The sequence below is a fragment of the Paroedura picta genome, unplaced genomic scaffold, assembly GCF_049243985.1.
Source record: "Paroedura picta isolate Pp20150507F unplaced genomic scaffold, Ppicta_v3.0 Ppicta_v3_sca22, whole genome shotgun sequence".
Lineage (NCBI taxonomy): Eukaryota > Metazoa > Chordata > Lepidosauria > Squamata > Gekkonidae > Paroedura > Paroedura picta.
In genome coordinates, this window is record NW_027518619.1 from 3,298,298 (window position 1) to 3,312,937 (window position 14,640).

The 14,640-nt window shown below is 44.7% G+C and overlaps 1 protein-coding gene across 1 annotated transcript; it reads right to left on the bottom strand.

Moving 5' to 3' along the window:
• Positions 1 to 4,179: 4,179 nt before the first annotated feature.
• On the bottom strand, positions 4,180 to 12,929 carry LOC143828380 (m-AAA protease-interacting protein 1, mitochondrial-like). Its single transcript, XM_077318772.1, has 5 exons — positions 12,522 to 12,929; positions 11,096 to 11,167; positions 7,473 to 7,599; positions 5,881 to 6,031; positions 4,180 to 4,418 (listed from the first exon to the last, which is right to left on the bottom strand). The coding sequence occupies exons 1-5, from the start codon at positions 12,879 to 12,881 to the stop codon at positions 4,340 to 4,342; spliced, it is 789 nt and encodes a 262-aa protein (XP_077174887.1). The 5' UTR covers positions 12,882 to 12,929; the 3' UTR covers positions 4,180 to 4,339.
• Positions 12,930 to 14,640: the final 1,711 nt, after the last annotated feature.

Here is a 14,640-nt window from a genome sequence, read left to right on the forward strand (position 1 = left end):
AGGGTCTTTCAATTTTTTGTATAAACAAAAAGTCAATTTAATTTGCTTACAGGAGACACATATACGTAAGAACGATAGAAGATTGTTGATAAGGAGAAATTTAGGTCTTGAAATTGCTTCTTGTTATGGGAAGAAAAAGAGAGATTTTTTTATGTTAAAGAGAAACTAAACCCAAAAATGATTTATAGTGACAATAAAGGTAGGATCTTAACAATTGAGATTGTGGTTGATGGAGTTAAGGTTACTTGTGTTGGGATATATGCACCGAATGACAAGAAAGTGTGCTTCTATAAAAAAATTAGAAAAGAAATTACTAGATTTACCCAATGAGGATATGATCTTGATGGGTGATTTTAATGGAGTAATAGATAACGGATTAGATAGAGACAATACCAAAAAAGTTAAGGGAAAAGACAAAAGGGACGAATCACTTCCCCAAAACTTTTACGAGATGAGTCAATTAGGTTTGTAGGATATATGGAGAGAGCGAAATCCAAGACAGAGAGAGTATAGATACTACTCAAATAGATTTAACTCCAATTCCAGAATTGATATGATTTGGGCAACAAAGAGAGTTATTGATATAGAAGCTATTAATATGGAATTTCATCCTAGGTTCCTTTCTGATCATAAAGCGATAGAAATTGTCTATAAAGAGGGTAGAAGGAAAAAGAGGGAATGGAGATTGAATGAGAGATTATTAAAAAATATATAGAGGTGATAGAAAAAGGTAAAGAAAAAATTAGAGAATATATGGAAATTAACTGGAATAATGATACAAGTATAGGCAATGCATGGGATGCTGGGAAAACATTCATAAAGGGTTTCTTCATCAACCAAAGTGCAATTATTAGAAAGAAGAGGGAAAAGAGACAAAGAGAATTATTAGAACTAATTCAGCATAAGGAAAAACAACTTCAAGTACAGAAATCTAGATCTATTGTTAAAGAGATTAATATTATCAAAAAGGAATTGGAAGCAATTATGGATAAAGTATTAGAGTAGAATCTGGAGTGTCTCAAACAAAGAATGTTTGAGACCTCGAACTGACCTGGGAAATTTTTAGCCAGGAAATTGAAAAAACGTAAAGAAGAATTATTAACAAAATTAGATTTGGGAATGAATTTATATTTGATCCAAGGAAAATTAAGAGTGAGTTTGTAAATTTTTTGTCCAATCTTTATAAACAGGAAGAACCCAAAACAGATCAGATTAGGAATTACATTGAACAACAAAAAATAAGTTTAACTGAAGAACAAAGGGAAATATTAAATAGTGAAATTAGTTTAGAAGAGTTGGAGACAACCATTAGTAAGCAAAAACTAAATAAATTACCAGGACCCGATGGTTTGTCAGCTGTTTACTATAAGATGTTTAAACAAGAATTGGTAAAACCTCTACTTGAAGTGATGAACCAGGTACTGAAAGTTGGTGAAATACCAAACTCATGGAAGGAAGCAGATATAACGCTCATAACCCAAAGGGAATGTGGATCAAGAGGAAATAGCAAATTTTAGGCCTATATCTCTTTTAAATAATGACTACAAAATTTTCATGAGTATATTGGCACAAAGATTGAATGGGGTGAGTATATCCATAAATATCAGGCGGGTTTCTTACCAAAGAGAAATGTTAAAGATAATATGAGAGTAGTACTAGACATCCTTGAATATTATGAGAAACATTGCGAAAAAAAGATGGCCTTAATTTTTGTTGATGCTGAAAAAGCATTCGACAATATTTCTTGGTATTTTATGATGCAAGTTTGTGAAAAGATGCAGATGGGGGAACACTTTTTGAGGAGTATAAGATCAATTTATCTAGAGCAAAAGGCAAGAATTATAGTAAATAGTGATTTATCAGAAGAATTTAGTAAATAGAGAGGAACAAGGCAAGGGTGTCCATCTCACCCCTGCCTTTTATATTCGTTCTTGAGGTATTATGTAATAAAGTTATATCTGAACAAGGGATTAAGGGCTAAAATTGGTTAGCAAGAACATAAACTGAGAGCATTTGTTGATAATGTGGTCTTTTTCTTAGAGGATCCTCTAAGCAATATGAATGAGATGTTAGAAGTTATTAAGTACTTTGGTCAGGCAGCGGGATTTAAGATGAATACAAGTAAAACAAAATTATTGATTAAAAATATGAAGTAAAGACGTGGAAAATTTATAGGAGATAAGTGGTTTGAGATGTGAAAAAAGGTAAAATATTTGGGTATCTGGTTGACTAATAAAAATATAACACTATTCCGTAATAATTATGAGAAAGTATGGGAGGATATTAAGAAAGATCTAACTTTATGGAATAAAGTCAACCTCTCTTTCTTAGGAAGGATATCAGTTATAAAAATGAATGTGCTTCCAAGGATGATGTATCTATTTCAATCTACCCTGATTATAATTACGAAAAATTACTTTTTGAAATGGCAGAAGGATATTCAAAATTTTGTTTGGGCAGGGAAAAGACCAAGAATTAGTTTTAGAATCTTATCAGATCTAAAGGAAAGAGGTGGGCTTCCAAATTTATATTTATATCATGAGGCTGTCAAATTAGTTTGGGTTAAAGATTGGGTGACATTGCATGATACCAGATTAGATCTTGAGGGTTTTGATAGATGATTTGGATGGCATGCTTACATGTGGCATGATAAAGAGAGGATACATAAAGATTTTAAGAATAATTTTGTAAGAAGAGCCTTACTTCAGACTTGGAACAGATATAAAGTTAGGTTAGAGAGGGGTACCCCACTTTGGATTTCTCCTAAAGAGATAGTTAAAAGACCAGAAAAGAATATGAGACATCAGTGGATTAGAGCCGTGACTTCTTCGGGTAGAGATATTTTGACTAACTCAAAAGAAGGCATCAAAATGTTGAGTTGGGAAGAAATGTCTGAGGCAGTGGACGGATGGTTTCAGTACCACCAGGTACATGAATGTTTTAAGAGAGACAAAGCAACGGGTTTTACTTTAAATAAATCCAGATTTGAGATAGAGATAATAGACAAGGATGAGAAACTTATAGCAAAGGCTTATAAAATGCTATTAGAATGGGATACTGAAATGGAAAGTGATAAATTAGTTATGCTTAAGTGGGCCAAGAGCCTCTTGTGGCGCAGAGTGGTAAGGCAGCGATATGCTGTCTGGAGCTGTCTGCCCATGAGGTTGGGAGTTCAATCCCAGCAGCCGGCTCAAGGTTGACTCAGCCTTCCATCCTTCCGAGGTCGGTAAAATGAGTACCCAGCTTGCTGGGGGGTAAACGGTCATGACTGGGGAAGGCACTGGCAAACCACCCCGTATTGAGTCTGCCATGAAAACGCTAGAGGGCGTCACCCCAAGGGTCAGACATGACTCGGTGCTTGCACAGGGGATACCTTTACCTTTACCTTTAAGTGGGCCAAAGATCTAGGCCATCCAATAGATATGGAGACTTGGGAACACTTATGGAAGAAACAAATTAAGTTTTCGGATAGTTATGATTTGAGGGGGAAATTTTTATAAAATGCACTTTAGGTGGTACTTAACTCCGTCAAAATTGGCAAAATGGTCACAGGATGTTGACAAGAGATGTTGGAAGTGTAGAATACATGAAGGTAACTTTTTCATATGTGGTGGAGTTGCCCCAAAATGGTTAAATTATGGAATAAAATATATGTTGGAAGTTAACTTCAAAAAGAAACCAGAACTATATCTACTAGGCATTATAAGTGATGAAATACCTAAAGAATTCAATGTATTGTTATTCTATGCCTTAACAGCAGCCAGAATGGTGGTAGCAAAAGTTTGAAAAACAAAGGAGACCCGATCGCTAGAGGACTGGATAATTAAACTATTGGATTTTTCAAAAATGGCAAGACTCACAGCATTGTTTAAGGGCAGGGACTTAGAAAATGATAAAAATCAATGGAGATCATTTTGGAATTATATTGGGAAAACATATATTAATTTGGATTGGGAATCCTCAGTTGAAATTTAAACAGGAGGTTCAGAATTTGTGTAGTTGTATTTGTCTCAGTGTGCGAAAATTATACAGTATGTTGTATAAAGTGCTACTGGAAGTTTAAATTTGTTATATTGAAAGACTACAAGATTTGTTAACTTGGAAATGTATTATCGATAAAGTTATCAATAAAGTGTAAAAAAAAATTAAAAAATAAATGTGCTTGGTGTTACTCCTAAGTCTGGTGGGAAACATTTTATTATTATTATATGCATCACTGCACTATAATGATGTATTTGGAAAAGTACAAAATTAGCCCCCGACTCTATTACTCCCATCTTGAGATGATCGATATGCCCGAATATCGATAATTGTCCATGAAACAGCGTGTTTGGCAAATTTATTCTAAAAGCTTCGGATGTTCTATCCGTGTAATCAGCCAGTCCGGTTTCACACCCTGGGTAAATTCTCTTCGGAACCTTAAAAAAACAATAACAAAAAAATATAAGTGGAGGCTGTAAGATTATCTTAAAACCGCCCGCGGACTAAATAATTCGGCAAGGGCAGAGTAGGAGGAGTTAGGGCGGGCTCAGTCCGTGATGAGGAAGGGTGCCGATTGGCCCCTTCCTCCGGACTGGCAATCGGAGGGCCCAATCAGCAGGCGCAAAGTGCCTGCTGATTGGGCCCTCCGATTGCTCACCCGCTGGCCACGGAGCACCCACTAGCCGCGCTGCGTGCGACTGCCGGGGGCTCCCTGGCTTAGCGCCCGCTGTATTTTTAGTACAGCGGGCTTGATTACTAGTTTTAAATATTGTTACATGAGCTATGAGTACTACTGCAAATGGAGTGAATGTTGAAGGCACACACAAAATATCAGATCATTAGTTAAAAGCAAAGCAGCTAAACACATGTAGGAGCTGGTTTGGAATAATTTGGAATCACATAAAACCACTTATATCAAAAGTAAAGGCACTGCAAGATTTCAAGCACTCAAAAAGCTATTTATCTGAATACTCTATTAGCAGATACCACCTTGGCATTAGCACCTGCGCTCTACTTGGTGTAGCAGTTAGGAGCAGTGGCTTCTAACCTGGCGAGCTAGGTTTGATTCCCCACTCCTCCACAGGCAGCCAGCTGGGTGACCACGGAATATACAGTTCTCTTAGAGCTGTTCTCACATTGCAGTTTCTGTCAGAGCTCTCTCAGTCCCACATACCTCCCAGAGCGTCTGTTGTGGGGAGAGGAAGGGAAGGCAATTGGAAGCCGCTTTGAGATTCCTTCGGGTAGGGGGAAATGGGGCATAAACCAACTCCTCTTCTTAAAAAGCTAGGTCCTAGATTCTACCATACCACCAGAATTCAGGAACACCTTACAGATTCACAACATTTGTGGCAGGGGATGAGATTTTTTGAGTCACTGCTCAAGAAAGCTTATCCCCTGCCAGAAATTGTGTTAGTCTTTTAAAGCAGTGGTCCCCAACCTTTATATCACCGGGGACCGGTCAATGCTTGACAATTTGACTGTGGCCCGGGGGGAGGTAGTCTTTTGCTGAGGGATGTCGCTGCCGCCTGAGCCCCTGCTCCACTTACTTTCCCACCGGCGCCCCTGACTTCCCGCTGCCCGCTGGGGGGCGCTGCCAGCAGCAGCTGCACAGTGCCATGCCGAGGGGGAGCCCCAGCCATGGCGGCCACTGGAGAGCACCAAAGGTGAGCTGGCAGCAGAGTGGCAGGGCAGCTCCCGAGACAGCAGCCGGGGAGGAGGATGAGGAGGAGCCACGGCCCGGTACCGACTGATCCACGGACCGGTACTGGTCCCAAGACCGGGGGTTGGGGACCACTGTTTTAAAGTGCTGCTGGACCCTCACTCTTTTCTGCTGCTACAGACAGACTAACCCAGCAACCCATCTTGATTGTCCATGCAGAATGCTAGAGACAGGCTTACTCATAGTTCGCTGTTAAGAGGCGTTTAGTTTCCTTGGTCGTTTCATCGCCAAAAACCACCCGGAAGACTTTGGTTCCATCTGGAGATTCATCCGGAAGGTCAGTGCTGGTCAGGTACCAGAAACGCATCAGGATGCTAACAAACTTTCTTCCTGTTTGCAAGATGGAGGAGAAATTGGAGACACAGCAGGAAAGGGATTTCTGCAGCTTGACATTATAGACTGGGCAGAGTGAAAAGAACAGTACATAGTTTTGAAAAAGAAATGACACTGCATTGTCTGCTCCGTAAAGTAACCACCCACATTTTGCTGCTTGTAAAAAGAAAAAAAGAAAGCCAGGTGTTCTTGACAAGTTTTCACATCACACAATGGGCTCTGAAACTTCATTTTCAGTGTTGCTTTCTGCCACGCAGATATTATTGTTTTTATTGTTGTTATTATTTATTTCCCACCACTCTCCGCAAAGCCGACTCGTGGCGGGTTACAAGATAAAAATAGAAGAATATAGAAGTCCCCTAAAAACCCCACTAAAACACAATGGTTAACAAAATACAGAACCAGCAACAAATGTGGCAGCAAACCAACCCACCACCTCCCCCACTGGGGACTAGAGGAGAACTGGCCACCACTGCTAGAATATGGTGGAATACCTTCCTTCCTTGGAGGGGGGGGGCACAGATCTTTTCTTCACACTAGCCTCAACCATAGACCTGGTGGAAGAGCTCCATCTTGCAGGACCAGCGAAAAGCTGAAAGCCTTTCGCCACACTGGGGCCACACTGGTGTGAAGGCTGAATGGCGATAATTCTTTGCTTCAAATGATTGTGTAGCTTCAGAAAGCCACGCTGCCAAAACCTGAGCTCTACTGCCAAGCTATGGTCTCTCCCCAAATGAGTGTCAAAATGACTGGGATCCTATTAGGAATTACATCTAAAACCCATCTCTGCCATAGGCTGTTTTTATCACTTCAGAAAATATACTGAGGCTTTATTTAGGGCTGATGGAAATGCTAGGCAGGGTAGGCATGGGAAGCAGAGGCCCATGAGTGGCTGTTAACCACAAAAGGTGGGAAGAGGCTGCAATTGGTCCTTCTGAGGCCTGGCTCTCACTCTACTGGGGGGATGCTCCCTGGTGAGAGCCAATCAGAGACACATGTCATTGGAAGGATCATGCATACTTTATGTGTATAGAAGATAGATGATGACGATGATATACTAGCTAGGTTAGGAAGCACAAACAGGATTCCAAGACACACCGAATGCCCCTATGTAACAGCATTTGAACTGGAAAAGATGCAAGGGGAATATTCTGCAACAGCTGCTAAGAGACTTAGGGGGAGAGGCCATGGCTCATGGATTAATGGCAGAGAATTAATGGCAGAGAATCAGGTTTGCATGCCGAAAGTCCCAGGTTTTATGCCTGGTGTCTCCAATTAAAAGGAGCAGGCCGTAGGTGGTATGAATGACCACAGCCTTGGAGTACTGTTGATGGACAGTGTTAGATCAGATAATATTGACCTTGAGAGATCAACAGCCTGGCCCATTACAAGGCAGCTTATTTCCTGCTTGTACAAATGCTTCAAAAGGGATGCATACCACTATCGTCATAATAAATGCCAATGTCCCCTGCGGTTGTATACATTATTTCATCCATGTCAGCAGCCAGGGCGCTTCTGTGGTCCTCCGACAGCAAAGATAGCTTCTCTTTCAGCACCTGAAGCAACTGACACAGAAGGAGAGCTGTTAATGCTGAGCCCACAGGACACGGAAGCCTTGAAACCAATCCGCACCCTCAGCTCCTGCTGCTTTTCATAATCAGTGCTTGTGGGAAAACAGAACAAAGAAACACCGGCAAGTGCAATCAGATTCAGAAACCCCAGCCTTCACTTTTGGTAGAACCCTCATTATGAATCTTCAAGTCATGAATATTCATGAAGATTTCACAGAGTGCATGATTCATGGGGGAACCGTGCTGGTCTACAGTGGAGCAGCCCTGCAGAACCCTTAGAGACCAACACAGTGGGCCGTTCCGCATTCGTCCAAAATAGCACAATGGTTACTAATTGAAATCGCTACAGTTTTGCCGTTATGCACAATGTCGTTGACAATCTGCAACACTCCTGAAACCGATCCGCAAAAAGCGCTTCGTTGTAGCGCTTTCAGGGAGATCCCAAAAAGTGGATTCACCCCCCGGAAAGCGCTACACTCCTGCAACCAATCTGCAACACTAGCAGGAAAGTTCTGTGCGTTACCATTGTTGCGGTTTCTGCAAAGTCCCTCCCCCTGGCTCTCTCCTCTGATCATCTGGCGAAGTGATTGCCATTTTTTTTTCTCCGAGCGAATGGAGATCAACGCACCGGCGAGCCTTCGTTTACCCAGCGAGGCTTCCCTGGCTGCAGCCCCTCTGTTTAAAGTCACCAAGCACAAGCCCGTTTGCTGGTTTATTTTCACTTTATTTTCACTTTATTTTTCACACTGTTTTCGGCCAAAAATCGCACTCGTGGGGGGGGGGTTCACTCGGGGGGAGCGTGGCAACGATGAAACGGCAGCTCAAACATCACCTGCTAGCTGGATGGGTCTCTCAAACGAATCAACGCATATTCGTTGCAACTGGTGTGTGTGTGTGTGTTTTTTTAAACTTTCCTTAAAGGGAAAGGGGCTGTTTGGGAGCATGATAACGGCCACCCATTGGCTGCTTGACGGCCAGGGGCGGGACACAGCTCAGCAATAGCGCTTCCTTTCTAGCGATTTTTGCCGAGACCGGAACCCTGTGGGAAACGATAGAAATGCAACTGGATTCCACTACAAAGGCAGGTATGCGTTACGCCGAATTCCACTATTTAAAATGGCGATTTTTCGTTCAGCAAACAATTTGCTACATGGATCCCGGTGCGGAATGGCCCAGTTTTTGGAGTATGAGCTTTAGAAGAAGAAGAAGAGTTGGTTCTCTTCTGCCAGGTTTATGGTTGAGGCCGGCGCCTTAATGGTAGATCGGATACCCCCTCCCCCCATGATCACTCTGGCGGCAATTCATTTACTCCTCCCCTTGGAATATAGATTGGGTTGTGTAGTGTCGCTGCCACTTGGATTGGTTTGGGTCATGTTGGATTTGCTTGGGTTTTAGGCGGGATTTTATTGTATTAGGGGGGTTTTACGGGGATTTTATTGAATGTGACCCACCACGAGCCTCATGGGAGTAGCAGGCTATAAGTCCAATAAATAAGTAAGTAAGTAAGTAAATAAATAAAATAGGTTCTTATATGCTGCTTTTTCTCTTCCCAAAGGAGTCTCAAAGTGGCTTACAGTCGCCTTCCCTTTCCTCTCCCCACAACAGACACCCTGTGAGGGAGGGGAGGCTGAGAGAGCCCTGAGATTACTTAAGAAGAAGAAGAGTTGGTTCTTCTATGCCGCTTTTCTCTACCCGAAAGAGGCTCAAAGCGGCTAACAGTCACCTTCCCTTTCCTCTCCCCACAACAGACACCCTGGGAGGTGGGTGAGGCTGAGAGAGCCCTGATATTACTGCTCAGTCAGAACAGTTTTCTCAGTGCTGTGGCGAGCCCAAGGCCACCCAGCTGTCTGCATGTGGGGGAGTGCAGAATTGAACCGGGCTCGCCAGATTAGAAGTCCGCACTCCTAACCACGACACCAAACTGGCTCTTTAGGATAGGCATGCCTTGAAAATCTTCTTGTTCTCTAAGGTGCTACTGGACTCGAACCTAGACAATCACAGTGTGTGTATCTGTACATTTACCGTATGTTATGCATAGGAGCTAGCAAGGTTTTCTCGGAATCCAACTGGAGGCAGAGAGAGATGGAACACAGAACAGGCCAGCTCATAAAAATGGTGATACAGGATTTCGTTGAGAATGGTTGGGACAAGCCTATGTGGAACTTCTAAGCCTTGATGGGACCCCTTCTTGAAAGAGTGACAGCTGGCTGACCTTATTCAGTGATAAAGCGAGAGCACTCTGTGTGTTCTTACTTCATGTGCTCCCCCCACTTTATTCCCCAATGGGGACCCAAAGCAGCTTACATTGTTCTCCTCTTCTCCACTATATCCTCACAACAGCCCTGTAAAGTAGGTCAGGCTGAGGACATGTGACTGTCCTGCAATAACTCAAGCTTTCATGGCAGAACAAGGATTCAAATCTGGGCCCTTTCAGATGCTAGCCTGGCAGTCACCACAGTGCACTGGCTCAACAGACATTTCTTTGTGTTATGTCCCAGCTGCTCAGCCTGGCCACTAAAAAGAGCTCTTTGGATGAAGCCGGGAAAAGTCAAACTTAGGCCTGGTCTAAACATGAAGCAGAATGAGGCAGCAGAGTCGACTGAACCCCTTCAGGCTGCAGGGATGGAATAATACCTTCCAAAGATTCCCAACCTTAATAGCTAGCACAGTGTGTGAAAAACTCTGCTATCGCTCACACTGGTTTCCTTGTTTTTATTTTTTACACGAGGAACATTTTAAAACAGACAACTCTCCTTCAGACACATCTGAAATTACAGTAACTCTCCCTCCCCATCATTCAGTGGCATGTGTAGACCTGGTCTGTGTCTGTCTTCTACAGCGGGGGTCATCAACCCCCGGTCTGCGGCCCGGTGCCAGGCCGCGAGAGCCTCAACAGCAGGCTGCAGCTCCCTCTCCCCGCCCTCCCCGCAGCAAGCAGCTTGCGGCCCAGCAAGCTTCTTGCTGCGGGGGGGGGGAAGGGAAGCTCGACCGCCGGCATGCGTTTGCATCACCACCATGCACAGATGTGCATACACAGCAGGTCCACGCATGCACAAAACTGCTGCGCTTGCGTGCTTGCACCACCGCCATGCGCAAATGTGCATGCACTGCAGGCCCTCTCCCCCCACCCCTTGGCAACGGGCCGCAACCTTAAAAAGGTTGCGGACCGCTGTTCTACAACAATGGTCAAGCAGAGGTGGTATCCAAGCTGGGAGAAGAATGGATGGCGATGCACTGGTAGCTGCACTGGTAGGAGAAGGCTGCACTGGTAGGAGAAGGAAGAATCCATTTTCCCACTCTCTTTATCAATTCAGTCCTGGCAGTGCAGGAAAACCTGATCACCCAGAGATATGTAGCAGAGGAGAGGAAATATTGCACATACTGTATCCTAAGCAGCTCCCTGCCCTTTAATAGGCTTAAGAATCACAGAAGTAGATTCAAAAACAGGGGTTGTTTTCACTTCAGCAGTGAGCAATGAGCTTTTTTTTACCTCTTTAGATATCAGCTCCTCCAGCAACTCATATTTACACTCGGAAATCAACTTCGAAACAAGAGCAAAGGCCTGGAAGACAAGATGGAAGGGGGGGAGAGAATCCAATTGTTTGCTTTTTCAGGAACACAGAGGAAGTCCATGTTGCTGACAGAATATTTCCAACTCTAAGCACATTTAAACAGTATAATTTTATTTGCCACTAACAGTGCTTGTTTTCCATTTACGTTTTGTAGATCTGCGGGCAGGGCTTATATTTACAACCTGAACAGTTTTCGGTGCTTTATCATGCCCTCCGTATTAAGCCTCTGTTCCGCATGAATATTTGACCATGCAGATCCCAAGCACAGACATTTTCATGGTCAAACGGCATAACCTTCCTCTCCTTTTCACCAGTGGTGAAAAAAACAGGTTGGACCCAACCCTTTGGACTTCTACTGAGAACTGCTGAGAGACGCTACGATAAAATCATTACTGATTACAGCTCACCTCCAGACTAGAGAGATCAGCTCCCTGGGAGAAAAAGGATGCTTTGGAGGGTGGACTCCTTGGCATTCTATCCTACTGAAGTTCCTGTCCTCCACCAGGCTCCATCCCCAAATCTCTAGGAGTCTCTCAAATCTGGGACTGGGAAACCCCTCTACCCACTCACTGATGTACAGAGAGGACCTAGCAACCCTATTCAACATCCACTCTTAAATTCAATGTATTGAATGTGCATACCCTACTGAATTCCCTCCTTTCCCCAAACTCTGACCTTCTTAGGCTCCAGCCCCAAATTCTACAAGGCATCTCTATAGACTGCCCTACTAGCACAGAGTCCACCTTACAAAGCAGCCATTCATCGTCTGGAGATAATATATTGACACGTTATTCTAAATAAAAAAAAAACACTACCCATACCAACATCAACATTTTTGTAACACCGACCACCCAGCCACATTCAACATGTTTTCATGCAAGTACAATTGTCAAATGACCGTCTATCAATATTCAACAGGTTTGCACACGAGTACAATTGACAAATGACCATGTATCCCTATTCAGCATGTTTGCATCTATAACTATAATAATAATTTTATTTGTCTAGCCTGACCTTCCTGGCTTACCCAGGGCCGGTAAAGTACAAAATAATCTGCAGCCAGGCTGACTCTGCATAGACGGCCATTGATACAAACATTTTGCCATTGACAGTTAGCATTTTTTAAAATTCAGAGCAACATCTGAACACATTGCTGGCCTCTTCTTATACAAGGTGAATTTCTGTTCATCGGCGCGTGCATCCTTATCGAGGTAAGGACCAGGAGGTCGGCCACCCTAGCCTCCAACAAGGCCCCCCCCCACCTACCCCCACAGACGCCTTCATTTTCTCCACACAACCACCCCGCAAGGTAGGCGGGCCCGAGGAGCGGAGCCCCAGCCTCACCTGCTTGGCGCCCTGCGTGAACTCGCTGGGGCTGAACTCCTGGTCGAAGTAGGCGCGGATGAGGAAGAAGTAGAGGCGGGTGCGGAGCCACATCAGCGGGTTGGGGACGCCCACCACCACCACGCTGCGCTTCTGCTGCTGCTGCTGCCGCCGTCGCCCCCCGGTGCCGTCGCTGCTGTAGGGCCGCGCGGCGGGCACGGGCAATGGCGGGCGGAGGGAGCCGAGGGGCAAAGGCCCGAGCCGGCCGCACTGGGCCGGCAGGAGAAGGAAGCGGCGGGGGTGGGCCGCGGCCGGACCCCGGCGGCAGCAGAGCCCCGCGGACAACGCCAAGCTCGCCCGCCGCCTCACCCCGGCCGCCATTCCCCGCGACGCCCGCGCGGCCCGCCCGCGAAAGGAGCCCGGCCGGGAACAGAAGCGCCGCGCCCAGCGTTCCGCCCGCCCCTCTCGCCCCCCGCACCGGCAAACGAGGAGGAGGAGGGAGAGGAAGGGGAACGCCTAGCCTGAAAAAAGGACAGATTCAAATGAGTAGCCCTGTTGGTCTGAAGTAGTGCAATAAAATCAGAGTCCAGCGGCACCTTTAAGTCCAACAAAGATTTATTCAGGGCGTGAGCTTTCGAGTGCAAGCACCCTTCCGCAGACTCCCTACATTCCACTGTCATGTAGGGAGTTCCTTGTCTGCACTCGAAAGCTCACACCCTGAATAAATCTTTGTTGGTCTTAGAGGTGCTACTGGACTCTGATTGTATTTTAAAAAGGACAGTACAGCTGCGTCGGTCTGAAGCGTGCAAGAGAGGCCTGGTCGAACCAAAATAGAAAAAAAATGGACGGATTGGCTATCAAAAAAGCCATCTGTTTTTGTTTATAATAGTTTCAATTGATTGAAAATATATGACTTCAATCATTAATATTCAATCCGGAACCCGTTTTGGTTTGATTTATGCTTTCATGCGTCCGTCTGAAGCAGCAGAACAAGTTTTGGGTCCAGCAGGGGCACCTGCTAGGCCGCCCAAGTTTTATTCAAGAGGATGATGATGAGGCTTGCGAGGAGAGGAAGGAAGGGCGCATTTGGTCAAGACAAGTCAAGCAGCCACCAGCCAGAAGCCCCCATAAGCTGCACGAATAGAAAATGGTACCAACAGTGCAGACAGACCAAACTGCTGCTTATTGCCGTTGACTACTTACTGTTGGAGGTAGAAATGGAGGTAGTGACAGATTTTATTTTCCTGGGCTCCAAGATCACTGCAGAGGGGGACTGCAGCAAAGAAATGAAAAGACGCTTGCTCCTGGGGAGGAAAGCTATGACTAATCTAGACAGCGTCCTAAAAAGCAGAGACATCACCCTACCAATGAAAGTGCGTCTAGTCAAGGCTATGGTCTTCCCAGTTGCAATGTATGGCTGCAAAAGTTGGACCATAAGGAAGGCTGAGCGTCAAAGAATTGAGGCTTTTGAATTCTGGTGCTGGAGAAGATTCTTGCGAGTCCCTTGGACTGCAAGGCGAACAAACCGGTCAGTCCTAGAGGAGATCAGCCCTGACTGCTCCTTAGAAGGCCAGATCCTGAAGATGAAACTCAAACACTTTGGCCACCTCATGAGAAGGAAGGACTCCCTGGAGAAGAGCCTAATGCTGGGAGCGATTGAGGGCAAAAGAAGAAGGGGGCAACAGAGAATGAGGTCACTGAAGCAGTCGGTGCAAACTTAAATGGACTCCGGGGAATGGTAGAGGACAGGAAGGCCTGGAGAATCATTGTCCACGGGGTCGCGATGGGCCAGACACGACTTCGCACCAAACAACAACAATAACTTACTGTTGCTATTTTACACCGCTTGACACAAGTTTTTCACTGTTAAATATTTTTAATATATATTGGAATGTTCATTGTACTGTATGGCGGATGCAAGTTACAATGCCGAAAGGGAGGGCGGTATAGAAATTATAATAAATATTAAATAAATAAGGGCGAGGCCTCCGCTACTTGCTCTAGGCAATGGATTATATATTTACTCTTTACTCTCCTTTGGAGACACCATTAGGGTACCGGAGATGTTTCCCATGCAATGCAATCTCAAGTGAATGCAAACGAATCCCATTGGCTGGTTTCTCCCATTGAGCCCGGGAAT

Excerpts from the sequence above, each read along its gene's own strand:
- LOC143828380 (XM_077318772.1), bottom strand. The coding sequence starts at position 12,881 with ATGGCGGCCGGGGTGAGGCGGCGGGCGAGCTTGGCGTTGTCCGCGGGG. Across the intron at positions 7,600-11,095 it reads AGGAGCTGATATCTAAAGAG|TTGCTTCAGGTGCTGAAAGA; the intron begins GTAAAAAAAAGC and ends CTTCTGTGTCAG. Across the intron at positions 4,419-5,880 it reads CTCTTAACAGCGAACTATGA|GTTCCGAAGAGAATTTACCC; the intron begins GTAAGCCTGTCT and ends TGTTTTTTTAAG.